The sequence below is a fragment of the Ovis aries genome, chromosome 10 (assembly GCF_016772045.2).
Source record: "Ovis aries strain OAR_USU_Benz2616 breed Rambouillet chromosome 10, ARS-UI_Ramb_v3.0, whole genome shotgun sequence".
Classification (NCBI taxonomy): Eukaryota; Metazoa; Chordata; class Mammalia; order Artiodactyla; family Bovidae; genus Ovis; species Ovis aries.
In genome coordinates this window covers 33,515,640-33,543,501 of record NC_056063.1, presented here as the reverse complement: position 1 = coordinate 33,543,501, position 27,862 = coordinate 33,515,640, and the positions used below count along the sequence as shown (strand labels likewise).

At 40.6% G+C, this 27,862-nt stretch overlaps 1 protein-coding gene across 1 annotated transcript in view; it reads right to left on the bottom strand.

The window, feature by feature from the left end:
* Positions 1-27,862, bottom strand: part of LOC101115135 (phospholipid-transporting ATPase IB-like) — a 112,595-nt gene that overhangs the window by 71,452 nt on the left and 13,281 nt on the right. The window contains exons 8-21 of the mRNA XM_027973843.2: positions 25,294-25,421; positions 24,843-24,954; positions 24,362-24,533; positions 22,412-22,533; positions 21,175-21,252; positions 18,540-18,628; positions 17,482-17,557; positions 15,338-15,443; positions 14,697-14,779; positions 14,300-14,349; positions 12,411-12,480; positions 9,984-10,068; positions 5,874-6,013; positions 4,247-4,385 (exon numbers count right to left, since the gene is read on the bottom strand). Coding sequence (XP_027829644.1) covers positions 4,247-4,385; positions 5,874-6,013; positions 9,984-10,068; positions 12,411-12,480; positions 14,300-14,349; positions 14,697-14,779; positions 15,338-15,443; positions 17,482-17,557; positions 18,540-18,628; positions 21,175-21,252; positions 22,412-22,533; positions 24,362-24,533; positions 24,843-24,954; positions 25,294-25,421 — 1,450 coding nt within the window. The remainder of the gene's footprint in view (positions 1-4,246; positions 4,386-5,873; positions 6,014-9,983; positions 10,069-12,410; positions 12,481-14,299; positions 14,350-14,696; positions 14,780-15,337; positions 15,444-17,481; positions 17,558-18,539; positions 18,629-21,174; positions 21,253-22,411; positions 22,534-24,361; positions 24,534-24,842; positions 24,955-25,293; positions 25,422-27,862) is intronic.

Genomic DNA, 27,862 nt, shown 5'->3' with positions numbered 1-27,862 from the left:
CAGCTCTCAATCTTTTTTCTCTTTGAATTATTCCTCAGCCATTCAAACTCATGAAAGGAACATTAAAGCTCTCTGCTGCTGCTGCTGCTGCTGCTAAGTCGCTTCAGTCGTGTCTGACTCTGTGTGACCCCATAGACGAGGGCCCACTGTCTCTGGGATTCTCCAGGCAAGAATATTGGACTGGGTTGCCATTTCCTTCTCCAATGCTCTAACCAAAGGCTATTGCTTTTCTGGGGGAAAAAGCAAGAGCTCAGAAAGCCTCTAAGAAAACAAATTATATCAACATACACCGGGCTAAGTTGACTGACTCTATCTTTCAACTGGTCTCCTCTGCATGAGTAGCCTCTAAGGGGAGCAGTAAAGTCCAATCTGAGAAGGAAATGGCAACCCACTCCAAGATTCTTGCCTGGAAAATCCTGTGAACAGAGGAGCCTGGAGGGCTGCTGTCCATAGGGTTGCACAGAGTCGGTTGGACACGACTGAAGTGACTTAGCAGGCATGCATGCATTGGAGAAGGAAATGGCAACCCACTGCAGTATTCTTGCCTGGAGAATCCCAGGGACAGAGGAGCCTGGTGGGCTGCTGTCTGTGGGGTCGCAGAGTTGGACACAACTGAAGTGACTTAGCAGCAGCAGCAGCAGCAAAGTCCAATCTAGGACCCAGAACTTAAGGTTGGAAGATAGCAAGCTGCACTCAGTCAACAGCCCTTACAACATGTTACACATTAAACAATGGTTATAAATCAGGATATTTCAAATCAAAGCACAGAATTCCAATTATCTTCTAAGAGCTAAAAACCTGTGCCAACAGTGGGTACTCATTTCCAGAAGGCGTGGCTGCTCTGGCTGCCCCTCTGGGGGACCAGGGCTCCCCCATGGACTCCCCTCCAATGTGTGTGTTGCCTTTTCCCCTACACATGTATGGCTGTCCTCTGCCCACTACATGCGTATGTTCCCCTTCACTCTAGCCCTGCCAGTTCTTCCCTGTGTTTTCAATCCCTACTCTAAGAAACTGGAGACAGTTTTCCTTCTATTTGCAAAGGTACCATGGTTACCAAACAGTCGTTTGAAAATGGGTACAATTCAATAAAGCAGTTATCTAATGTGATCCAGTTATTCTGAGTAAGAGGTCCTTCATGTAAATTGTAGATTTCTGGTAACAAAAATAAGTCTCATTCTATAAGGATAAAAACTCTGCTTTTAACAGTAACTGCTGGGTCTCATCTAGGTTGAGTTTCAGTCCTGAGCCAAAGAGACTGTTGAAGTTTTCAGGTAAAACCAATGGTTTCAGGTAGTGGGCCTGGCAAAGATGTAATTGAGAAAGGTGGTAAGAGAGCAACTGTCCCTTTTTATGGTGCCAGGCCAGCTGAGCCTCTTCACAAGATATGCACTAAGTTACTGCGGTCATTGAGTGCATGGTTCTCGAGGAACATGGCAAGGCACATTAAAGCAGAAACGTGGAGAGCTGGAAAAAGGAGAGCACGTGGATGGTATGTTTCCAAATGTTTGCCAGATGGATAAGTGACTGCATGGTGATCGGACCTGCTTTGTGAGTCTTTCATAATTACATTAATATCTAACATTCCCAGAGGACTTGCTAAGTGTTTTGCAACAACTTCATGGGAGTTACCCCAAAGCACTCTCACAACAACTCTATCAAGTAAAAACTATTATCATTCCCAATTTGCAGGCAGGAAATTGATGTTTAGAGATGAAATAGCTCCTTCAAAGACAACTAACACTTCATCAATTCTGCTCTCTTCCGGCTACCACCCTAGGTCTCTGCTCCCTTCACAGCGAAACTCTGAAACACTCATCTACTCTCACTGCACTCATATCAATGAGGGTCGACAGATTAACGCACCAAATGTACCCCAAATTTATACTGGCCCTTGAAAAATGGTGGAGGTAGACTGCTAACCCACACACAGTCAGAAACCCACATGTATCTTTACAATTGACCCTCCATATCTGTGATTCTTGGGCTGCAAGGAGTCCCTTAGACAGCAAGGAGACCAAACCAGTCAATCCTAAAGGAAATCAACCCTGAATATTCATTGGAAGGACTGATGCTGAAGATGAAGCTGCAATATTTTGGCCACATGGTGTAAAGAGCCAACTCATCAGAAAAGACAATAATGCTGGGAAAGATTGAGGGCAGGAGGAGAAGGAGGCAAAAGGGGAGAAGATGGTTGAATAGCATCACTGACTCAATCACCAATAGTCATGTATGGATGTTAGAGCTGGACTATGAAGAAAGCTGAGCACCGAAGGATTGATGCTTTTGAACTGTAGTGTTGAAGAAGACTCTTAGGTGTCCCTTGGACTGCAAGGAGATACAACCAGTCCATCCGGAAGGAAATAAGTCCTGAATATTCATTGTAAAGTCTGATACTGAAGCTAAACTCCAGTACTTTGGCCACCTGATGCGAAGAACTGACTCATTGGAAAAAACTCTGATGCTAGGAAAGATTGAAGGCAGGAGGAGAAGGGGAAGAGAGAGGACAGATGAGAAGGTTGGATGGCATCACTGACTTGATGGACATGATTTTGGGCAAGCTCCAGGAGTTGGTGATGGACAGGGAAGCCTGGCATGCTGCAGTCCATGGGATTGCAAAGAGTCAGACACAACTGAGCAACTGAACAACAATCTGTGGTTCTGCATGATACAGTACTGTCATATGTACCATTGGGGGAAAAAATATCTGAGTACAGGTGGACCCATCAAGTCCAAATCATGTGATTCAAGGATCCAATGGAGTCCCTCCCCAATATTCCTCATTACATCCCAGTACAAATGACTGCCATCTCTTGTATAGACTTCTACAAAGATGTTCTAAATGACCTCCTGCCTTCCATTTAGTCCAGTTTCCACACAACAATAAGAAGATATTTTTAAAACACAAATTAAATCATATCACTCTCCTGCTCAAAACCCTACACATTTCTTCCTATGGCCTGACAAGCTCCCACCTCTGCTTTGCTCCCCATACTCCACCCATGTTGGCCTTTCCATTGCTGCTCAGATAAGACACCAGAGCCATGTGCTTACCATATGTTTGCCTGGAACTTTCCTAGTGATTGCTCCTTCTTCCAATCTGGGTCTCTGCCTCAAATGTCACCTCCCTAACGTGTTTTCTGTCTCATTACCCTTCAACCCATGACTATTCCCTGCTTTGTTTCCAGTCTTAACACTTACTCCAATAATATTACAACAGTTGGTGATTTGCTTGTTAATTTTTTGTCTTGTCTTGTAGATGTAAGTTCCTTGAGGACAGAGACTTTATTACTCAATTTTTCATTCCTAGATCCTAGAATTTTCTGGCACATAGCAAGCATTCAATATTTGTTAAATGAATGAGTATAGAGTAGACAAGTTAGCAGAAACATAGTTTAAAGGGTGTTTGATGAATACAGGGTCATTTCATAATACATGTTAATCTAACCAGAACTGGATATCATGATGATTATGAAAAAAATAATAATTTCAATCACTTCTTATGATCAAAATTTACATATTCATGGCTAAAAGTTGATTTTAAAACTCCTTTTCCTCTTCTAAATATTTATTTGGATCCAATGGGTCTTAGTTGTGGCATACAAACTCTTTAGCTGTGGCAGGTGGGATTTAATTCCCTGATCACGGATCGAACTCTGCACTGGGAGTGCAGAGTCTTGGCCACTGGACCACCAGGGAAGTTGCTCAACTCCTTTTCCACACATCTGAACCCTAACATACCATCAAACAGTGAACAATAATTTAAAAAGTATAAAGTCAAACAAGTGACATCAGAGCTTAGAAAAAAAACACTAACTCAATATTCTGATAATGATTAAAATGTTTATGAAAAACATACAATTCAAACACAGATATTCAGATTCATTTGGGTTTTTCTGTAAGATTTTATGGAAAAACTGAGACGAACTTTTTGGCCAACCCAATATATACCTCATTAGAGAAAAAATGTCATAACTTCAAGTATCAAAGGAAAAGAATAAGAAATTACATATGACTTGGGGGCATTCTGCATTCTATTGTTTCAAGATGGTGGAAAGATAAGCGTTTGCTTTGCTTAGTTTTTTTGAATTCTGCGCCATGTGATGGCAAGATTTCACTGCACTGTACTTTCCTGAAGAAATAAAAAACTATTACTTGAAGGCAGCTCAATCATACATTCTTAACTGTAGGGCATATTTAGGATACATGTACAACCAGGCTTTTAAAAAACATTCTTTGTGTCTTTTACCTATGTTAACTGCAGTTTCTTGTTTATCTCCTGTCAAGACCCATATTTTTATGTTCGCTTTCAATAGACTTGTTATAGTTTCTGGAACACGTGCTTGAAGGCGGTCTTCAATAGCTGTGGCTCCAAGTAGTAGGAACTTCTAGATGTTTTTGGGAAAAGATAGTCATTATTGCTAATTAAAGATAAAAATATATCATTTCTTGGCCTTTTGGCTAAGATCAAGTGTAAAGATAAAAATATTTTAAGATGGAATAAATAGAGCAAATTTTGATAAAAGACATGCCATCTAATAATTGATTATGCAAAGTCCCATATGTACATACAGTCACACATTTTTTTCTAGTCTCTTCCACTGGTCTATTTGTTTGTCCCTATTTCACTATAGTGCATCCCTCATGGCTCAGTGGTAAAGAACCCACCTGCCAATGCAGGAGACACAGGTTCGATCCCTGGGTTGGGAATTTCCATTGGAGGAGGAAATGGCAATCCACTCCAGATTCTTGTCTGGAAAATCCCATGGACAGAGGAGCCTGATGGGCTACAGTCTATGGAGTTGCAAGAGTTGGACATGACTTAGCAACTAAACCACCACCACCATATAATGCATAAACCCTTCCACATGTATAGGTCCTTACTTTTGTCTGTAAGAAAAATTTCATAACTTTCTCCATAAATCTCTTATCACCAGATGGTTTATTTTATAGTTTTTCTTCCTATTGTGAAGTATTGGTCTACCACTGGAGAGAAGTGGTTACAGTGTTATTTGAAAGTGGACTTTTCAAACTCTTTGACAATCACTAAAAACATTTTTAAAGGAAGTGTGATTGATATACTAAAAAAGAGAGCAAGAAAGCAGATCATATATAATGCTCAACTAGAACCAAAGAAAGGAAAAAGTGAAAAAAATATAAAAAGAAAAAAAGTGGGAACAAATAAATACAGTTCCAAATAGAGTATATATTAAACTAATCATCACTATAAACATAGCCTAAATGTTTATAGTGGTCTAAATATACCAATTAAATGAAGGCTAGTTGGGTTAGGAGCTTCTCAGGTGGCTCAATGGTAAAGAATCCACCTGCCAATGCAGGAGACATGGGTTCAATCCCTGGGTTGAGGAGGGTATAGCAACTCACTCCAGTATTCTTGCATGGGGAATTCCAAGGACAGAGGAGTCTGATGGGCTACTGCCCATGGGGTTATAAAAAGTCAGACACAACAGAGCAATTGAGCACACACACACATACATACAATAGAATACTACATATATAATACACACAAAAGAACAAAGGGGAGAGACTGGAACTCAGTCATTAGCCCAACATTTCAGATGATTATTATATATTATTCTAGCTTATTTTTCTATAATAAATATGTATTTCTTTTCAAGTGGGTAAAACTATCCAGAGGATAACAAGACTGAAGTGACTCAGATATGAGTCAAAACAGGGAGAAATATTTTGAATAGTTTAAAAGACATTTTATGAATTCTCAATACAGTAAGACAGATGTATACTTCAGAAAAAAATTTACCTGAGCTTTCAACATGACACCAAGATATGGCTACACTGATAAGCTCATTTTCTTCAAATGTGTTGGCATGGACAACACATAGGGGGTACATTACCTTTTCAATACTATCATAACAGTCTTCCAGACTTTGTATTCTGTCTCGTACCACTCTGCTGGCTTTCTTGTACATGACCAGCCACTGCTTATACTCGATCTCAGTTAAGTCTATGTAGGCAACACAGAGAGTTCTCAGACCTGCAAGAGAGAGATCACCTGGTGTGGCTTCCAATGATTGGATAGAAGTAGAGAATTTGAAAACCAAATCCAAAAGTATTTCGGAGCCCATGGGACAATAAAGGCGTTCTTGTGGCCCTTCCTGACCCACCTGGTCTCCTTACTCATCTTCCCTCCTCCCCTCGTCCGTGCTCACTATAGTACCCTCGCTGGCCCTCGTATTCCCCAGCATTTGGCCTTGCACATCCTATACCCAGAACACTTTCTCCTGAGGGCCTATCATTCTCCCTTCCTGCTGCTGCTGCTGCTGCTAGGTAACTTCAGTCGTGTCCAACTCTGTGCGACCCCATAGTCGGCAGCCCACTAGGCTCCCCCGTCCCTGGGATTCTCCAGGCAAGAACACTGGAGTGGGTTGCCATTTCCTTCTCCAAGGCATGAAAGTGAAAAGTGAAAGTGAAGTCGCTCAGTCATGTCTGACTCTTAGCGACCCCATGGACTGCAGCCTACCAGGCTCCTCCATCCATGGGATTTTCTAGGCAAGAGTACTGGAGTGGGGTGCCATTGCCTTCTCCGTCCCTTCCTGCAGTCTCAACCTAACTCACCCTACACAGAGAGCACCTCGTCGCTCTGTCCCTTTACCCTGCTTATTTTCTCTCCATAGCACTCCTCACCCCATGACATCATCTATCACTGGCATATTCTCGCAGGACATTAGCTGTCTGTGTTTTGTTCACTTCTGCCCTGGAAGCTGAGAACACTGCAGGGCACTATATAGATGCTCAATAACTATTTGTTGAATGAAGGAAAGAATAAGAGGCTTCAGTTTCCAATATCAAAGTAAGCCCAACAAATGCTGAGATAATAGAAAATTAACTTGAATCCCAAGATGTTCAAGCTGGATTTAGAAAAGGCAGAGGAACCAGAGGTCAAATTGCCAACCTCCTCTGGATCATAAAAAAGCAAGAGAATTCCAGAAAAAACATCTATCTCTGCTTCATTGACTACATTAAAGCTTTTGACTGTGTGGATCACAACAAACTATGGAAAATTCTGAAAGAGATGGGAATACCAGACCACCTGACCTGCCTCCTGAGAAATCTGTATGCAGAGCAAGAAGCAACAGTTAGAACCAGACTTGGAACAATGGACTTGTTCTAAATTGGGAAAGGAGTATATCAAGGCTGTATATAGTCACCCTGCTTATTTAACTTATATGCAGGGTACATCATATGAAATGCCAGACTGGATGAAGCACAAGCTGGAATCAAGATTGCCGGGAGAAATATCAATAACCTCAGATATGCAGATGACACCACCCTTATGGCAGAAAGCAAAGAGGAACTAAAGAACCTCTTGATGAAAGTGAAAGAGGAGAGTGAACAAGTTGGCTTAAAACTCAGCATTCAGAAAACTAAGATCATGGCATCTGGTCTCATCACTTCATGGCAAATAGATGGGGGAACAATGGAAACAGTGAGAGACTTTATTTTCTTGGGCTCCAAAATCATTGTAGATGGTGACTGCAGCCATGAAATTAAAAGATGCTTTCTCCTTGGAAGAAAAACTATGACCATCCTCAGTTCAGTTCAGTTCAGTCGCTCAGTCGTGTCCAACTCTTTGCAACCACAGCACACCAGGCCTCCTTGTCCATCACCAACTCCTAGAGTTCACCCTAACTCATGTGTATTGAGTCAGTGATGCCATCCAGCCATCTCATCCTCTGTCATCCCCATCTCCTCCTGCCTTCAATCTTTTCCAGCATCAAGGTCTTTTCCAATGAGTCAACTCTTCACATGAGGTGGCCAAAGTACTGGAGTTTCAGCTTTAGCATCAGTCCTTCCAATGAACACCCAGGACTGATCTCCTTTAGGATGGACTGGTTGGATCTCCTTGCAATCAAGGGACTCTCAAGAGTCTTCTCCAACACCACAGTTCAAAAGCATCAATTCTTTGGCGCTCAGCTTTCTTCACAGTCCAACTCTCATATCCATACATGACTACTGGAAAAACCATAGCCTTGACTAGATGGACTTTTGTTGGCAAAGTAATGTCTCTGCTTTTTAATATGCTATCTAGGTTGGTCATAAGTTTCCTTCCAAGGAGTAAGCGTCTTTTAATTTCATGGCTGCAATCACCATCTGCAGTGATTTTGGAGCCCCCCCAAAATAAAGTCTGACACTGTTTCCACTGTTTCCCCATCTATTTCCCATGAAGTGATGACCATCCTAGACAGCATATTAAAAAGCAGAGACATTACTTTGCCAACAAAGGTCTGTCTAGTCAAAGCTATGGTTTTTCCAGGAGTCACATATGAATGTGAGAGTTGGACCATAAAGAAAGCTGAACACCGAAGAACTGATGCTTTTAAACTGTGGTGTTGGAGAAGACTCTTGAGAGTCCCTTGGACTTCATGGAGATCAAACCAGTCAATCCTAAAGGAAATCAGTCCTGAGTTGGAAGGACTGATGTTGAAGCTGAAACTCTAATACTTTGGGTACTGATACGAAGCACTGACTCATTGGAAAATGACGCTGGGAAAGATTGAAGGCAGGAGGAAAAGGGGACAATAGAGGATGAGATGGTTGGATGGTATCACCAACTTGATGGACATGAGTTTGAGCAAGCTCCGGGAGTTGGTGATGGACAGGGAAGCCTGGCAGGCTGCAGTCCATGGGGTCGCAAAAAGTCGGACACGGCTAAGTGACTGAACTGAACTGCAATGACATGCCTAAAAAAAATTTTTAATCGGATTGTAATATTTTAGGTCAATTCTGGCAAAACATTCAAATACTTGAGAATTTCCTATTTCTCTACAGAACAGGCTTCTCAGGTGGCTCAGCGGTAAAGAAGCTACCTGCCAACCAGTAGACAAGGATTTGATCCCTGGGTCAAGAAGACCCCCTGGAGGAGGAAATGGCAACCCACTCCAGTTTTCATCCTGGGACATCCCATGGACAGAGGGGTCTGGAGGGGTATAGTCCATGGAGTCCCAATAGTTGGACACCACTGAGCCACTGAACACACACACACACACACACACACACACACACACAACTCTGCAGATGACCTATAGAAGTTGTTATCAATATAGTTCCTATATGCTTCTACCTGTTGTAACCAACGCACAGGTATATTTTCAGAGACCACTAAAAGATCCAAAATGTAAACTTGCAAAATATCCATACTCTCACATAAGACACACATGTGTCTGTAGGAAGCAGCAGTTTGTAAACTAAAAGGAGAAAGTGGACTACAGTTTTCAAGGTAATCTTAATCAGTATCACCCCTTGCTTTTCAAAGCATCTATAAACCTTTCAATGGATGTTGTTCTTATTCAAAACTCACTCAAGGAATATATTTCATAAAGAGTTGGATGATAAGTCAAAATCAGAAGGGTAAAAGAATGCAGGAAAATATCAACTATGTCAGCATTCTGAGTTATACACAAAATTATTAACTTCAAAACACACAACACAAACCAAAAAAAAAAAACCAATAAACCTCTCTATATTTCCACTTTAGTTCAGTCACTCAGTCGTGTCTGACTCTTTGCGACCCCATGGACTGCAGCACGCCAAGCTTCCCTGTCCATCACCAGCTCCTGGAGCCTGCTCAAACTCATGTCCATCAAGTCAGTGATGCCATCCAAGCATCTCATCCTCTGCCTAGAAATAGATAATAGACTGAAGACATTGCTTTAGGAATAAAGGAAGAGCCCACAGTAAAAACATACATTTTAGTGTTTGCAACTAAGCACAAAATACTGTTGCAGGGTAAGAAAGGGAAAATAATAATACTGCCTGGACAGGGCTAGTTTGGGAACCATTTATTTTTATTTATTTATTTTTTGAACCATTTATTTTTAACCAAACAGAAGGCACACAAAGTCTCACATACCAGCAAGCTCCCCCAAGCACGCATTGAGGCTATAATTTCAGCAGTTAAGGACAGCATTACAAAAGGGAATTCAATCTAAATAATTTTCACTTACCTTCTCTAGCAAAATTTTCCAGATGGACTAGTGTCTCCTCCACAAAGAGAGAATTTTCTGAAAGTCTCTCATAAATCACTGAATCCTATAGAAAACAAGCCACATAAACACAAGCTGTGATTAACATCTTATCTAAGCCTGATCATCTGAATTACAAAAACTTTTATCATTTTTTTGTTATAGCTCATCGAAGTGAAGGAGCTCAAGAAGCCCCAGTGAAGGCACAATTTCAGGAAAAAAAAGATGTTACATACAGAGGAACAAAGACAAGGAACAGGGCAAATATCTCATGGGGACAATGCAAGTGAGAAGCCAGTAAAGCAAAGTCTGTACAGCAGTGAAAGGAAAAAAAAAAAAAAAAAATTGGTCAGCCTAGAAGTCTATACTCAGCAAAAATTTACTTTAAAAGGTTAGAAAAAATAAAGATGAAATATATATTTTCTTTCTGACTTAGACTGAAAAAATGTATCATCAATAGATCTATGTTATAAGGTATGGTAAAGGACCTCCTTCAGACAAAAGATTATTATGCCAGATGGAAATATGAGTCTGAAAAGCAACAAGCATGGTGTCGGCATGGGCATATATATATATACATTATTTCTCTCATTATCTAGTTCTTTTTATTCTAAAAATTTGACAAAATGAATAGCTGTAAAGTGTGAAGCTTGTAACATTTGTAACATTAAAATGTATGGCTAGCATACCAGAAGGATTAGGAGAGAGAAATGGAAATATAGAATTGTAAGGTTCTTGTACTATATGTGAAGTAATATAATATCACTTGAAGGAGAAATATAATAAAGATACCTATTATAAGCCACAAAGTGACTACTAAAATAAAAACTTTAAAACAAGGAAATTGGAAAAAAAAATATTCAAGTAATCCAAAAGAACGTATAAAATAAAAAAGAAATATGGGGGAAAAAGAGCAACTGGGACAAATAGAAAATAAATGGCAAGATGATATATTCAAACCTAGATAACCATACTATATAAGTGGTCTAAACATCAGTTAAAAGGCAGAGATTTCCAGAACAGATTTAAAACACTAGAACCAATGGCATGCTCCCTGGAAGAAACACACTTTAAAGACACACATACACACACACAAACAAAAATGAAGGTTGAAAAAAAATAATGAAGACTTCCCTGGTCTTAAGACTTTCTTAACCAGTCGTTAAGAATCTGCACGCCAATGCTGGGGACATGCGTTCCATCCCTGGTCCTGGAGGATTCCACCTACCGTGAAGCAACTAAGCCCGTGCGCCACAACAAGAGAAAGCACGGCAATGAGAAACCCACACACCACAACTAGAGAGTAATCCACAACAGTGAAGGCCCAGCACAGCCAAAAATAAATAAGTAAAATTTAAAATAGTAAAGAGACTATGATGAACAATTTTTCCACAGCTAGGAAAAATTCCACAACTTGGATGAAATAAGTAAGTTCCACAAATCAAAGCTAACTAGCTAATTAGAAAAAATGTTCTGAAGAGCTCTATATTATTAAAGAAATTGAAGTTATGAATAATATTTCCACCTCAGGTCCATGACTGTGTGCTAAGTCCCGTGAATCCTTTTAGAGACTCACCAAAAGCATAACAGTAGTCTTAGAAACCCTCATCACAGATGACAAACACATGGAAAGATGTTTGCTATCATCAGTCATCATGGAAATGTAAATTAAACTCACAGTGAGATACACACCTATCAGAACGGCAAAATTAAAAAGACTAACCAGGCAATGGCAACCCACGCCAGTACTCTTGCCTGGAAAATCCCATGGACGGAGGAGCCTGGTAGGCTGCAGTCCATGGGGTTGCGAAGAGTCAGACACGACTGAGCGATTTCACTTTTACTTTTCACTTTCATGCATTGGAGAAGGAAATGGCAACCCACTCCAGTGTTCTTGCCTGGAGAATCCCAGGGACAGCAGAGCCTGGTGGGCTGCTGTCTATGGGGTCGCACAGAGTTGGACACGACTGAAGCGACTTAGCAGCAGCAGCAGCAGCAGCAACCAGGCCAAATGTTGGTAACAACTGCTGGTAAGAATGTAACTTCAACTTAGCGGTTTCTTAAGAAGTTGATATATAGCTCCCACGTGATCCAAGAATTTTACTCCTCGATATTTACCAGCGAGAGATAAACCTATATGTCCATTGAGAGAGTTGCAAACAAATGGTCACAAGAGCATTACTTGTAGTAGCCAAAACTGCAAATCATTGGCTCTCAAAAAAAAAAAAAAAACTGAGTGGTAGCACGTTTTCACTGACGTCAAAATTTAATAAAATTCTGGTTGCGTTTCAGTGGGTTTGACGGCCTTGAGACGGACTTTCCAATCTAACGCTGTCAACCACCAGTGATGACAGCACAAAGTAACGATATTTTAAAACTCATTACATAATAATGAATCCCAGTACTTACCGCCCCTTTGCAGTAGAGCCGGAGCTGTCCTTCAGGAGTTCGGACAATTATAGACATCCTCTTTCTATTACTAAAACAACATCGAAAAGTATCATTAGTTTCTGTTTTCCTCAGTATGTGGAGCTACCACTCAAGCAAAAACTCAAAGTCAAAAGAATTCTAATTGTTAGACTCCTCAGCTGCCTATAGGCTGAAAAGGCTGGCACGTTTATTGCCAGCCTCCTCTTCCTTCTTTATAGACTTCCTTTAACTGAGACTCTGATTATAAATCTCTACCTTCTTCTACTACTATTCTGTTCTTCCGTGGGAATTTACTGACACAAGTATGTACAATAGATTATATTAGGATATATTAGATTAATATGTACTATTATAATATAGCACATGATGTATATATAATGTAACATCTTTATGTATTATATATACACATGTATTATACAACATGTATATTACTTAAAATACATAAATTGTATATACATGCAATGCATTTAATATAATGATTAAAAACTGATGAGAGGAGGTGAAACCAGGCCTGGTCCTACATGTTTTTCAGTCCTCACACCATCTTCATCAACTAGACCTTTCTGGCCCCATGTTCCTGCACAGAGATGTTAAATTGCTGGCTCAGTAGATGCCAGAATCTTTTGAATGTATAGTTCTGTCTTAAAGCCCTCTGGATTGTGTGTGTGTGTGTGTGTGTGTGTGTGTGTGTGTGTGTGTGTATGTGTTATAGCTATCATAGAACCTAAACTCACTGCTTTTGTTCCTGATTTGGGAGCCCAAATCGGCTTGAAGATCTCCTCTCACCTCTGTCCTCCACACACGGCCACGGTAAACTGGCCGAGACAGTCCATCCTCCTCACCAGGTCATTTGCTCACTCTTAACCCTCCTTCCACCGTTCAGTCACCAGCCCAAACCCCACCTCCTCACACAGGCTCCCAGGCCCCTCAGAGGTAAACCCTCACCTCCCGGGGCACCACAGTCCCCATCAAGTCATACTGTTCGATATTCTTTATCGCCCTCAACATGACTGGAGCAGAGGTGGCACAAACAGGCAGTCATCAAGGCCACCTTACTCCTCGAACAGCATTCTAGAATATTTTTAGCTTTATAGACTGCAATGCGCGCCACGGAGATAAAAATACATTTTTAAAAAATTCTTTAATTTTCTTTGAATTTGAGCAAACTCCAGGAGATAGTGAAGGATGGAAACCTGGTGTGCTGCAGCCCATGGGGTCATTACAAGTTGGACACTACTTATCAACTAAATAGCAGCTTTTCTTTCACCTCTGGAGGCACAGATTGGTTGACAGTACCAAGGACTTTGGAACCAGTAGACCTGAACTTCAACCCTGATTCTGCCACATATTTGCTTAGAGACATTGGGAAGGTCATTTAAACCGAGCCCCAGTTGCAGGTCTTCCACGTGGTTCGGCCACCATGGGCCTCAGAGGACAGTTCTGAACATGTCCCACAGACCAGCTGGGCTCTCAGTCATTACTTCCTCCGTGTTTTCAAGCTCTTTCAAAAAAAAGAACTTTATTTTCCCTCAGGAATAATACTGATCAAGAAAAAGATGTCCGAGATTGGAAGAGAAGTAAGAGGTTCATAGAAATGATGGCCAAAAGCAAGGAGGAGGATCTCCTTCGGGGAGAAGAAAATCCTGGTAAAATTGAAACGCTTAAGCCTCAGAGAAAAGTGTTCCAGTTAAAACAATAATGATAATGAGGCCCAGACAGGCAAGAACTGAACTGAGATGCAAGAGTGTACAGAAGCTAGCTACAATTTCAGGATTCTGTTTTTAGGTTTTCCTTTACAGCCAAATCTCAGTTGAATAGTCAAAGAAGAACCCTGGAAAATGCACATACAGATCAAAAAGGTGGCTTACCTAGAAAATTCCAGTACATTAAGAATTTCAAATGTGAGTTCTTCTCCCATCTGCAGGAAAATAAGACAACATATTCTTACCTTAGGAAAAAGGTATTTGTCTCACAAAGTAACTCACTCTCCCAATCATGAACAAGTTTCACCCTCCATACACATATCTTTTTCAAAATAAAGCCTTCCTGCAAGTCTGATGCGGAGAAGGCATGACGGTGCCCTCCTCTGGTAATAATATTGTTTGCAGCCTGGACAATGTTAACAAAAGTGCTTCCTGTAGCGTCAGATTAAGACTGAAACACCTCTCCAATCTAAAATCAGCATGATTAGAAAAATTGTACACGTGTGTCTCTGGATGAGCAGGTGCATGTAAACCGCTAGAAAGTATATCAAGTATTACTCACAGCTTCTATGGTGACTGAGTTCGGCATCCTTGCAGTGAAAACAAAGCCAAGTTTCTTGGCTCCTTTCACTAAAGCTGCTTCATCTGTCAATAAAAGGCCTCTATTAATGGAGATTGAGCAAGTGTATTAACACTATATTTAATTTAATTTTTCCAGCAGTAAAATATCCTGTCATTCTTTAGAACTTGGGGTTTTCAGTGCTTCTAGGTAACAGAGAGAGTTGAGAGTAGAGGAAATCTGGTTAAGTAAGGCCTCAGTCAGTGGGACTAATCCACCAGCCTGGAAATGAAACACTTTCTCCCTGCTCACTGTCTTCTCTGTTCTCCATGACATTAGAAGCACTTCCAAAAAATGTGCATGGCCTTAACCTGCCCCATGCCTGCTTACTGACTGTAACCTGCTTCTAAGCCCCTGCTCCAAGACCACGCCCTGCCAGCCTTCTCGGCACTTTGTGGGTGTGTGGGATAGGTGGACAGTGGGAGCCCCAGAGCTTCAGAGTGGCTCAGAGCTGTGTACGAATGCCCCAAACTGGTAAGAATTTCAGGGAAGGAGAAAGGCAGGCACACCTGGGGATCCGTGATGGCCCCCCTTCCTCTGTGGGCTCATCGCCTGCCAGGCATTCGCAGGCACACGGCACCTACCTGGAGAGGAGGCCTGGTAGCTTATGTTGTTTCCCTCTCTCTCTGGAACAACAGTGTGGCACACACACAACAGGGTAAGAAATTCCTTTATATACTCTTTCGTGGGCTGTAAGAAAGGGACACAGCTAATGAATCTCTTCCAACCTGCCCCCTCAACTCAAAAGTCCAATATACTCTGCATATATATATATATATATATATGTAAATAAGTACCAAGTGAGATTTCGCTTCAGGTCCATACAGAGTAAGGCACTGGCTAGAAAGCATACCACACATTCAGAATGTGTTTGTGGGGTGGAGGCTGAGTCAGGGGAAGAGGCAGGGGCTAGGGTGACCACAGGGTACAGGAAGACCCTGCTGTCTAGGGATGTTTGTTCTCCTTGGGGACACAGGTGTTCGCAAAGCTGGAGGAAAGAAGGAGGGGGTGTGATAGGGAAGTCAGGGGCCTATTTTAGGGAGGTGATGCCGAGTATACCATGGGAAATGCGGGGCTGGATGAAGCACAAGCTGGAAACAAGATTTCTGGGAGAAATATCAATAACAGATATGCAGATGACACCACCCTTATGGCAGAAAGCAAAGAAGAACTAAAGACTCCTTGATGAAAGTGAAAGAAGAGAGTGAAAAGCTGGCTTAAAACTCAACAATCAGAAAACTAAGATAATGGCATCCAGTCCATCACTTCATGGCAAATAGATGGGAAAACAATGGAAACAGTGAGAGACTTTATTTTGGGGGGGCTCCAAAATCACTGCAGATGGTGACTGCAGCCATGAAATTAAAAGATGCTTGCTCCTGGGAAGAAAAGCTATGATCAACCTAGACAGCATATTAAAAAGCAGAGACATTACTTTGCCAACAAAGGTCCGTCTAGTCAAAGCTATGATTTTTCCAGTAGTCATGTATGGATGTGACAGTTGGACTCTAAAGAAAGCTGAGCACCAAAATATTGATGCTTTTGAACTGTGGTGTTGGAGAAGATGCTTGAGAGTCCCCTGGACTGCAAGGAGATCAAACCAGTCAATCCTAAAGGAAATCAGTCCTGAATATTCACCAGAAGGACTGATGCTGAAGCTGACATTCCAATACTTTGGCCACCAGATGCGAAGAACTAACTCATTGGAAAGGACCCTGATGCGGGAAAGATTGAAGGTAGGAGGAGAAGGGGACGAGAGAGGGTGAGATGGTTGGATGGCATCACCGACTCAATAGACATGAGTTTGAGTAAGCTCTGGGAGTTGGTGACGGTCAGGGAAGCCTGGCGTGCTGCTGTCCATGGGGTTGCAAAGAGTTGGACACAACTGAACGACTGAACTGAACTGAACTGAACTGATAAGGGGAAAAAAGCATATTTAGATGTTTAAACTAAGACCTAAATGGAAAGGCTAGTTGTGGGTCTGTGTTCACGTGTGTGAGGGCACACACTAAAGGTTGTAGCACTTTCCCAGGACCCAAAATCAGGACACAGATTCATCGTTAGTGGAGCTTCAAGATAAATGCGGCTCCTGCATCTTGAGCGTCGGGATCAGGGACACAGAATGAGGTCGGAGACAGAAAGAGGACCACAGTAGAAAGTCAGGATTCTATCTGAAATGTGGTACCAGTCCTTGGAAAGGTCTTAAGCAAAGGAAGAACATGTACAGGTTTTACATTTTAAAGATTACTTTTATTTATTTTAATTTTTGGCTGTTCCCCAAGGCATTTGGGATCTTAATTCCCTGACCAGGGACTGAACCCATACTCCCTGTGTTGGAAGGCAGAGTCTTAACCACTAGTCTACTGGGGAAGTCCCAAAGATGACTTTTATTTTTAAGAAGATCAAGATTTCCCATCAGCTAGATCAATATCTTAAAACAGATAAGTGAAGATATTGATTTGCATGCTATAGAATGAAAGAGTTTAAAAGCAGATAGAGATAGGATTTTACAGATTGCTACATAGTAGGATATTCCTATATAATGTCTGAATTCATTCACACTCAAGTCAAGGCATAGTTCATACTTATCATGTTAAATCCCTTGCTTACTATTTTAATGCCAAGAACTTTTCAAGACTCTCTCTCTTTTCCTTTTAGGAAAATATATGTATGTTTGAAAGTTATATCGCAATACCCTGTCAACATAGAGGGAAAATAGCAGACTTACATGATCATTCTTAAAGTTCTGCAACAATGCTGGGTCATTGAATTCGTAAGCATCTGAGATGAAACAAGGAGACTGACTGAAGAAGAACAGATAAGATTCATTTTAACTACAAGTTCCTGGTAGTACCAGTTAGCAATAACACAGACCTAAGTGAAATATAGCCCCATCTTCTGTTTTCACTAAATCACATTTACAACTAGTAAATATTCAGTGTTCCGTCAAATTATAATTCCCTGGTGGCTCGATGGTAAAAGAAACGGCTTGCTAATGCAGGAGATTCAGGAGACATGGGTAGATCCTTGGGTTGGGAAGATCCCCTGGAGAAGGGAATGGCAACCCACTCCAGTAATTCTTGCCTGGAAAACCCTCATGGACAGAGGAACCTGGTGGGGCTACAGTCCATGGGGTCACACAGCGTCAGACATGACTAAAGACACAGGGCCCCGTCAAATTATACAACTTCCCAGACCTCACGCTGCATTAGAAAACGCTTAAACTTGTGTTGAAAATGGTACAGATATATAGATTTTGAGGCAGAGGAAATTGCCACCAACACAGTAAACTGAAGAATAGATTCTGGGTTCTTCGAAACATGGGAAAGATCTATACAAGGGAGCTTCCTGAGAACTGCCACTGGGGGTCTGAACAACGGGAGCTGTGTGATTGCATGTCAGTGTTCCAGTACAATAAAACGTCCAGGGAAAAGGAACACCAGCAAAGGAGAGAATGGTATCTAGTCACCTTAAGTCTTTTGCACCATCATCACTTTTGCTTGGCAGATCTCTAAGAGAAAGTGAGGGAGGAAATATGATGATCACAGGTTATAAATATAAAACTCTTTAGGAATTCTAATCATGTTTGAAAGTAGATGTAAACCATATTTTAGAAAATAAAAACACTGAAAGTTTTCATTTAAGGTATGTTAAGTTGCAATTTCATTCAGATATAGCTATAGTACTAGAAGTTCAGATAAGTTTTAGAGTAAATGAAGGCTTCTTAATTTTGTTAAGAAAAAAAAATGGGAACTTTCAACAGAGTATGGCAATAAAAACACTTACCCATACATTATACCAGCAATGCTGCACTTCTTAAATGTCATAATATTGCAAGTGAGGGTTCCTGTCTTATCAGAGAATAAGTATTCCACCTATGCAAAGAAGAAATACATTTTAAATTTAGCTACATGAAGAGAAACTTAACATGATAAATGACATAACTTAAAATGTATTTAGAGAGACAGCAAAGATGGCATTCTTTCTCTTTAAATCCTCAAATTATATGAATTTTAAGAAAACAAGGATTTCAATCTAGGAGAATTCTATCTTTAATATTTACTTCTTTCAGAAGCCATACTCTTCTCTTTGTTTTACATTGGAGATGAAATTCTATAGTAAGATGCAAAGTAAACTTCAAGTCATCAAACCTAAGAAATTCAGAAGTCCAAGTTCATTTTCCTGACATAAGAAATCTCATTAAAAGTACCTAGAAAACATTAAGTAAGTAGATTGATATTGATATACCAATATATGTATACCTCACATGAAAAAGAAAACCAGACTCAAAGCCATTTTAATCATGATCATGAATATAATGCTCATTTTAAAGACAAATGGAAATTTTGTAGGTGATCATTTCTGTCCAGTGAATACTGCAATGTGGATTTAAAGTTTTAAGATCTTTGCATTATTTGGATAGACAAGAGGGATGCCAACTATTTGTTAAGTAAAGTCACCAAAAATGATAATAAAAGGCAGAAATTTTCACGTATGCTTTCAGAAACATTTGTTTTTATTTTTAGAAACAACTTATTTCTGTATAATGGTTTTGTATCATGCAACTTTCCTGGGTTCTTTTTTTATTATTGCTTACAGGTTTTTGGTGCAGTCTTTAGGGTTTTCTATACATAACATGTCATATGTCAAAAGAGACAGCTTTAATTCTTCCTTTCTGATTTGGATGCCTTTTATTTATTTTTCTTGCCTAACTGCCAGGGCTAGGATTTACAATACTAAGTTAATAAAATAAAAGTAATAAAAGTAGCATTTTTTAATGCTACCCTAACAAGCAGAGGCATCCTTGTTTTACTTTTGATCTTAGAGGAATAACTCTTCATTTTTCACTGAGTATAATTTTAACTGTGAGCTTGTTGTACACACACTTTATTATGTTGAAATATGTTCCCTTTGTAGTCACTTTATTGAGACATTTATGATACATGGATGTTGAATTTTGTCAAATGCTTTTTCTGCATCTGTTGCATACGTTTCTTACCCTTCATTTTGTTAAAAGGGTGTATCACATTGGCTGATTTGTGCGTCCTGAACCAGTCTTGCATTCCTAGAATAAATAATCATGATGTATGATCCTTTATTAATGCTGAATTTGATCTGCTAATATTTTGTTGAGGATTTTTGCATCTGAGTTTATAAGGGATATTGACCTGTAATTTTCTTTTCTTGTGGTGCCTGTGCATCCATGCATGCTCAGTCGTGTCCAGCTCTTTGTGACCCCACGGATTTTTGTAGCCTACCAGGCTCTTCTGTCCATGGGATTTCCCAGAATACTGGAGTAGCTTGCTATTTTCTTCTCCAGTGGTATCTTTGTCTACACTGGTAAATGATGAAACCAGGATTCACATTCAGGATGTTTAACTTCAAAATTCTGCCTTTTACCATAATTTATATGTGGCTTCTAATTAATTGAAAGATAGAAAATCATAATCTAGTAAATACATATATAGAGACAGAACAAAAAGTAGACAGAAAAAAGTAACAATTACAAGTCTTTCTTCCTTCAAGTTCTACACAACTGTGAGAGTTGTTGCTTTTTCTTCAGCTTTATTATATTAATAGTATAATTGACAAATAATCTTGGGAGTTTTTAAAACTGAATTTAAAATTGTAAAGATGCCATTGTCATTTAAAAGGCAACCAACAACTGTCTGTTGGTAACTGGGCATCATTCCCGCCTTTCTATTGTAAGGCAGGGTCTAGAGGCCCAAGGCTGCATTTGTCTGGTCTGCAGATTAGATTCCACCATTGAGAGACATTTTCAGTGACATCCAGAAGCTCTGCTGCTTCCCTTCTGGCAGCTGTGGGCAGATGCATGGGTTTGGCCAGTGTGAAATTTCACAACGGCCTGTGGATGCTCCCCTATGAGTCACCTGCCTTAAAGAAGCAGAAACCTGGCCATCCCCCAGATTCCAGGGTCCCTGTGGTTCCCTGGAAGCTACCTGAAGCCCTGGGAGCCCCCAGCAGCTTTTCCTACCTGCCCCGCAGCTCTTTCACTCTTTCATAAGCACGTAATAACCTGTATCAGGTGTGTTCCACTTGCAATTCATTATGCAATAGTATTAACAATTGGAAAAAATTATATTTCTAAAGCTTCACAAGGGTGTCACATTATCTATGTGCATGCTCAGTCACTTCAGTCATGTCCAACTCTTTGTGACCCCATGGACTACAGCCCGCCAGGCTCCTCTACCCATGGGATTTCCCAGGCAAGAATACTGGAGTAGGCTGCCATGCCCTCCTGTAGGGGGTCTTCCCTACCCAGAGATAGAACCTGGGTCTCTTTCATTGCAGGCAGATTCTTTACCACTGAGCCACTAGCCTTTCAGCTCTGCACACGCTCTCCCTAGATCCACTCCTGTGGTGCTCCTGTCACACAGCCCAGCCCTGGAGGGGCCCTCACCTGCCCAAGCTCTTCATTAAGATTGGATGTTCTGGCCATGGCATAGACATTATTTCCCTTAAAATGCATATCTTCATCCTGAAAGAAACAAACAAAATAGCCAAGCCACACAGACAGAACTAAGCTTAAAACTTCTTCAGGAAGTCCATACTGCCACTGATCTTCTGATGTGCTTGACATTTATAAAGAATTCACAGTGGAGAGTCCAGAATACTTGGTTTGGGATACATATATGCTAGTTTTTCACATGGGTTGGCAGAGTCGATTCAGGAGAAGCAAAGCCATGTAGAAACAAAGGTCAAGGTGATTTGGAAGATGTGGCTTTCAATCCTGGCTGTGCCTCAGGCACGCTGTATGGCCTTAAGTGTGTCTCAATTGCTATGTCTATCAGATAGGGTAGTAACAGGGACCTCCCTCCTGGCACTACTCAGAGCTACTGCAAAGATCAGATGAGAACATATGTGAGGGCACTTTGTCTAATTTGTGGTTGCTAAAATAATACTCCCGTTCAAATGATGGTAGTTCATCAACATATTGGAAGGATCCTGTTAAGGCGACATCCAAAGAGAATTTTATTTCAAAGAAGAAAGCAACACAACATTGTAAAGCAATTGTCCTCCAGTTAAAAAAAGAATAATAATACAGATCAGCAAATGCAAACTACTATGAATTACTGTGTGCCATATGCCTGAAACTAACACAATATTATAAATCAACTATACTCCAATAAAGAAAGAACAATATAAAGACAAAAAAAAAAAAACTAAAAGTGACAACACTACACACAGATTTGAAAATCTGTTCAGTCACAGCTGACAAAGTATTAACTTCAGTCAATACATGGTTGTCACCTAATAAATATTTTTCTTAATTTGAAGGAATGCTGAAATGCCATTGTTTCTGTCATTCTTGCCAAGCAAGCTCTGTAAATCCATTGTAAGTCTATTGGACTCTCCATTGTGAGTATCTTAAGTTTTAATAGTGGACTGTTTCTCTACACTTGCTACTAAGCCTCTATCTCTTAAATATTTCTGATTGTCTGGAAAATATATATATATAGGGAAAATGTTGTGTCCTCAAGAGTGAGTCAAAGGCGTCCAGGCACTGCTGAGTCAGCCTTGGCTCTTGGCCCATTAGCTGCACTGGCCCCACCACAAGAACTCACTCACATTGATTCTCGAAACCAAAGCCATAACCCCTGAGAGAACTGTCCTAATTTCCTGAATTTACTACTCACCCAGTTTATAAACAGAGCTTGAATGTATTTCACAATTTCCAGAGTGACCAGTAGACTAATGGGGATGAGATTGTGGTATAAGATGATGAATACCAAAAGGTCAAACCCAAAGCTGTGATAATCTGTGGGAGAAAAATCAGAGGAACCACGTTTCAGCTTCAGGTGATATCTTTATTCATCTGTGTTCTCATCATTACTTTTTAAAATTGTGGAATTTTTCTCCATGGAAATTATTATTAAGAGTATAATTAAGTGGACACAGATATAAAATAGTTTTTAAAATATTAGCTAAGTAACAATCAACCATGCAATAGAGTGCACAGAAGCATGGGGATACAATTTCTAATAAGACTTAGATCCTGCCCTCAGAGAACTTCAGATATAGCTTGAGAAAGTGGGATGAGTCAGGAACTACAGCAGGACGAGCTCTGTGAGGTGTGTAGAGGCAAAAACACAAAGTTGGAGGCAAAGAAATGGGTCTTGGAAAAGGTGGTGAGCAAAGCGTTGAAGAGAGGAAGTTGCTAAACACAGGAGATGAGGAGGGGGTGATGAGGAGGACCTTTTAAACTGCCTGTAACAGTAGGTTTGAGGGCTTCCCTGGTGGCTCAGTGGTAAAGGACCTGCCTGCCAATACAAGAGATCCAGGCTTGATCCCTGGGGCAGGAAGATTCCCCTGGAGAAGTAAATGACAACCCTTTCCAGTATTCTTGCCTGGGAAATACCATGGACAGAGCCTGATGGGCTATAGTCCATGGAGTTGCAAAAGAGTCAGACATGACTTAGGGACTAAAGTAACAACAACCACCGTAGATATGAAGCGAAAGAGATAATTATTATAATGATTTTTTAAAACCCAGGGAAAGAAGTAAAAGATATTTTACTTGAAAATATTTAGAAATTGTTCAGAGGATCTATATGTACTGCCTTATATTTGTCCTCCTGACAACTTGCATCTCAGCTGCTGCTGCCAAGTCACTTCAGTCGTGTCCGACTCTGTGTGACCCCATAGATGGCAGCCCATCAGGCTTCCCGTCCCTGGGATTCTCCAGGCCAAGAACACTGGAGTGGGTTGCCATTTCCTTCTCCAATGCATGAAAGTGAAAAGTGAAAGTGAAGTCGCTCAGTCGTGCCCGACTCTTAGCGACCCCATGGATTGCAGCCCACCAGGCTCCTCCATCCATGGGATTTTCCAAGCAAGAGTACTGGAGTGGGGTGCCATTGCCTTCTCCGTTGCATCTCAGACTTACACATTAAATTTACATAGTTGAATTACGGGAGGAAGAAGTTCTAACTAAACACAAAGGAAGTTGTCAAATGCTCGCAAACAGGTCCTCTCAGGGGAAGTTAGAGCAACACAGAATCCTCACGTGATAGACTAGAAAAGGTGGAAAGATGTTAAGATGATTTACCCTGAAAACACAGAAAGACAGAAACAAAACTGCCGAACTTTTCGTGCCAAATCACTTTAAGTTCTCCTTTAAACCTCTTACTGACAGAAGGCCACTCTGGCCGCTGAGTCCCCTCGGAGCTTCTTGTCACCACTCACTGTACATGGAGCCCTGCAGTGACTGAAGGAGGCAGCTACTGTCCCGTTTCAAATGAGGAAAGCAATGCTCAGGGAAGTGAACACCTTTTCCAAGCCCTTCTGGTGACTACACGACAGGTGCAAAGGTGTGGGCCTCCTCCATCTGACTCAGTCTCATGCCTCTGCCTGCCCCCTCTCTCTGCTTCATTCTGGAAGGCCAGGATTACATGACACTGGCAGGACAATCCTTCCCAAAAAATCTTAAGAAGGAAATGTTCTATTTCTAAAACTCATTAACCTTCAGTGTCTGAAAACAAACAAATAAAGCAAAAGCACCAACCTCCAGTTAGAACGAGAGCCTTCCCTTTTAAATGAAAACATGGAAAGTAACTTGCAAAAGTGGCGTTTTCCTCCCATGCTCTGACACTTACCTTTCTTCCCGAGGTACCAGGGCTCTGCTCTGTATCTGTCTTTCCAGTATATGGCTCCCACACAGCTCACCAAGGACATGACCAAGAGCAGCAGGAACAACACCAGGATCTGCATGTTGGTCACCTTCTCCACCTTGGATCTCTTGAGGGGTGATTTGACCGCATTCTGCATGATAGCAGGCAATCACACACCAAAAAGGACCAAAAACAAGCAAGACAGGTGAATTACACTTTGATGGTGAAGGAGGTAAAAAACTGCGATGGCTAAAAAGTACGACATCTTTTGCCAAATCACAGATGGACTGAAAGTGTGTGCATGGTTTTCCACCTCGCTTCTTGGAGCATCAATCTCTAGCTCACAGGAAACAGATCCACATAGCAGATCTATCATCTCAAAGTCCAAAGTCCTAGGGTTCCTAAAAACACAAAATGTTGTGATCAGAGGCAATGCTATTTGTCACCATAGATTATTTACCTGCATGAATTTAGTTTCAAATCCAGTGTAAACGACTACGCCCAGGATCCACTCAGTATTTTTAAGCTGTGTGCCTCTCAGCAAGACCTGGTCAGGCCCAATTGAAATAGGGCTAAAAAAATTAAAAGAGTATTAGTAAATTACCACAGAACTTTTTCTTTTCACAAGGTAAAACAAACCTAGACTTTCACCATATATATATATTTCCTTTGTCAAGCTCAACTTTCTGGACAAATAGCAATAAAAACAAATGTGTCTTCAAAGAAAGTGTCTATTTCTAAAACAGCACAGGAAAAAATTGCTTTGTTATCCATTTCTCACCATTTCAAAGATACGTAGGTTAAAAATTTTAGAGAGTAAAACATTCTTTATACTGAGAGTGACTATAAAAGTAATTGTCAGGGAAGATTAAGTGGACAAAAAAATGTTTGAGAAGGAAAAAAAATGATACCTTTTCTCTTTTAGGTACAAAGTTCCCATGAAACTGTTGAAATGAAAATTAGGCTCTTCACATTTGATTTTTCCAGATAGGCTTGACAATTCCTTTTCTGTTTTCATGGTAGCTGTTTCTGATAAAGCCTACCAAATAAAATTAAAGGAAAAAATGAAAACAGAATTTTCACAGCAAAGTTCAATGTCTCGTTATTGTTGTTGTTCTGTCCAACTCTTTGTGATGCCATGGACTGTAGCCCACCAGGCTCCTCTGTCCATAGGATTTCCCAGGCAAGAATACTGGAGACCATTGCCATAATGGCTAATAAAAGAATATTATGAAAGTCAGTGTCTGAAAATGTATTGTACTTACCAAACAAAAAAAAATTTATATCAAACGTTAACATAAACTTTGCTAGAAGGCTTTGCCATACTAACATTTTGCAAATAATTTTAATGAGGTCAAAAGAGGTATGAAAGTTAAGTTTCTATCGCCTTGAAGTGAAATTATAATGATCACAATCAAACACCATATAGTATTTGATAGATTTATGCCTACAACTGATGATGCTCAACTGTGGATCACACTCTGACTAGCAAGGACCTAGAACAATGATTCCAAACTTCTCTGTGCATCAGACTCACCTGGAGTCATGTTAAAGTACAGATTGCAGGGCTGTGCCCCCAGAGTGTTTTTATTCAGTGGATCTGGGATAAGGCACCAAAACTTGCATTTTTAACAACTCTAACAGGATGGTGACGCTGCTGATCCAAGGATCACACTTTGAGAATCACTCACCGAGAAAATGCCTCATTCCAATGAGATGATCTCCGCCTTCCAGAGAGAAAAGGCAGATCACCTCCAAGAGAATTTGGAATCAAATTGTCATTAGTCTAACAATAGGAAATACTTAAAGACAGAGGATTTTATTTTTAAGTACTTAATTAGGAGAACTTTAAATCTAGAATGTTACAACTTTCTAATTTCAAATATATGTGAAAGTTTAGTACAAATATTCTCAGGCATGCATACAAAGTCTTAAAAGTTTTGACACTCAGGGACCTACACTGAAACAGTTTGGGATGAACTTCTGTTAACAAAAGATACCTTAAATAAAGTCTGAAAGCAAGTTACCAACTTGAAGAAGACGTTTGCAACACATATAACTGATATACCTATTCTTATGTACTGAAAGTGCATGAAGAAATTCTTTAAATCAGAAAGAGAATAGAATGAAAAGTGTAATGAAAGTGTTAGTCACTCAGTCGTGTTCAACTCTTTGTGACCCCGTGGACTATAGCCCACCAGGTTCCTCCGTCTATGGAATTCTCCAGGCAAGAATACTGGAGTAGGTAGCCATCCCTTCTCCAGGGGATCTTTCCCAACCAGGGATTCAGTCAGGTCTCCTGCATTGCAGCAGATTCTTCACTGTATGAGCCACTAGGGAAGCCCCAACAAGAACAAAGACGTCTGTGTTCTTTTTTTTTTTTTTTTGGTCTACTTTTTTTGTTGTTTAAATTGGATATTTTCTATTGTGCTTTCTTTCAATTCACAGATTCTTTTCTCCAGCCCTTATATTCTGCTGTTGAGCCCAACCCCTGAGCTTTTTTCATGTGGTTGGTGGGTTGCTTTGGGGGTTGCTTTGTGTGTGTCTGTGGGGGGAGGGGGTTAGTTATTGTATTTTTAAGTTTTTAAATTTTCAAATTTCCTTGCTGAGACTGTTTCTTTGCTGAGACTTTTGTTTCAAGCATTTTTGTCATTGCTCATGAAAGCCTTTTTTTCTAATCTCCCCTGTAGTGTCTATGTCAGATAATGCTTACATTTTTTGTTATTTTGGTGTTAGCATCATGGGTTGTCATTCTTCATTGAGTTTGAGATCCTTCTGGTTTGGGGTATGGTGAATAAATTTTGACTGAAACCGGACAGCTTGCATGTTACATGTATTATGTTACATGATACTAGACATCATTTAAACCTTAGCTGGCTTCCTCTGGCACCTCTCTGACAGGGCATGAAAGTGCTATCTCATTACTGCATGATGGGGGATAAGCAAACAAGTAGCAAACTTGACCTCTTTTGATGGCCAAGTTGAGGGGGTGGTCAGGTATAGCTGGGCAAGGGTGAGAGCCCTGATCACCATGTAGACCTTCAACAACACCTCCCTGGCTTAAATGGGTTGCAATGCCTTGTTACTACTGTCCACATGGTCTCCTAATCCTAAAGGAAATGAACCCTGAATAGTCATTGGAAGGAATATCTTTCCTATCTCCTGGAGTTTGCTCAAATTCATGTCTATTGAGTTGGTGGTGCTATCTAACCACCTCATCCTATGCCACCCCCTTCTCCTTTTGCCGTGAATCTTTCCCAGCATCAGGGTCTTTTCCAACCAATCGGCTCTTTGCATCAGGTGGCCAAAGTATTGAAGCTTCAGCATCAATCCTTCCAATGAATATTCAGGGTTCATTTCCTTTAGGATGGACTGGTTTGATCTCCTTGCTGTCCAAGGGACTCTCAACAGTCTTCTCTAACACCATAGTTCAAAAGCATCAATTCTTCAGTGCTCAACCTTCATTATTATCCAACTGTC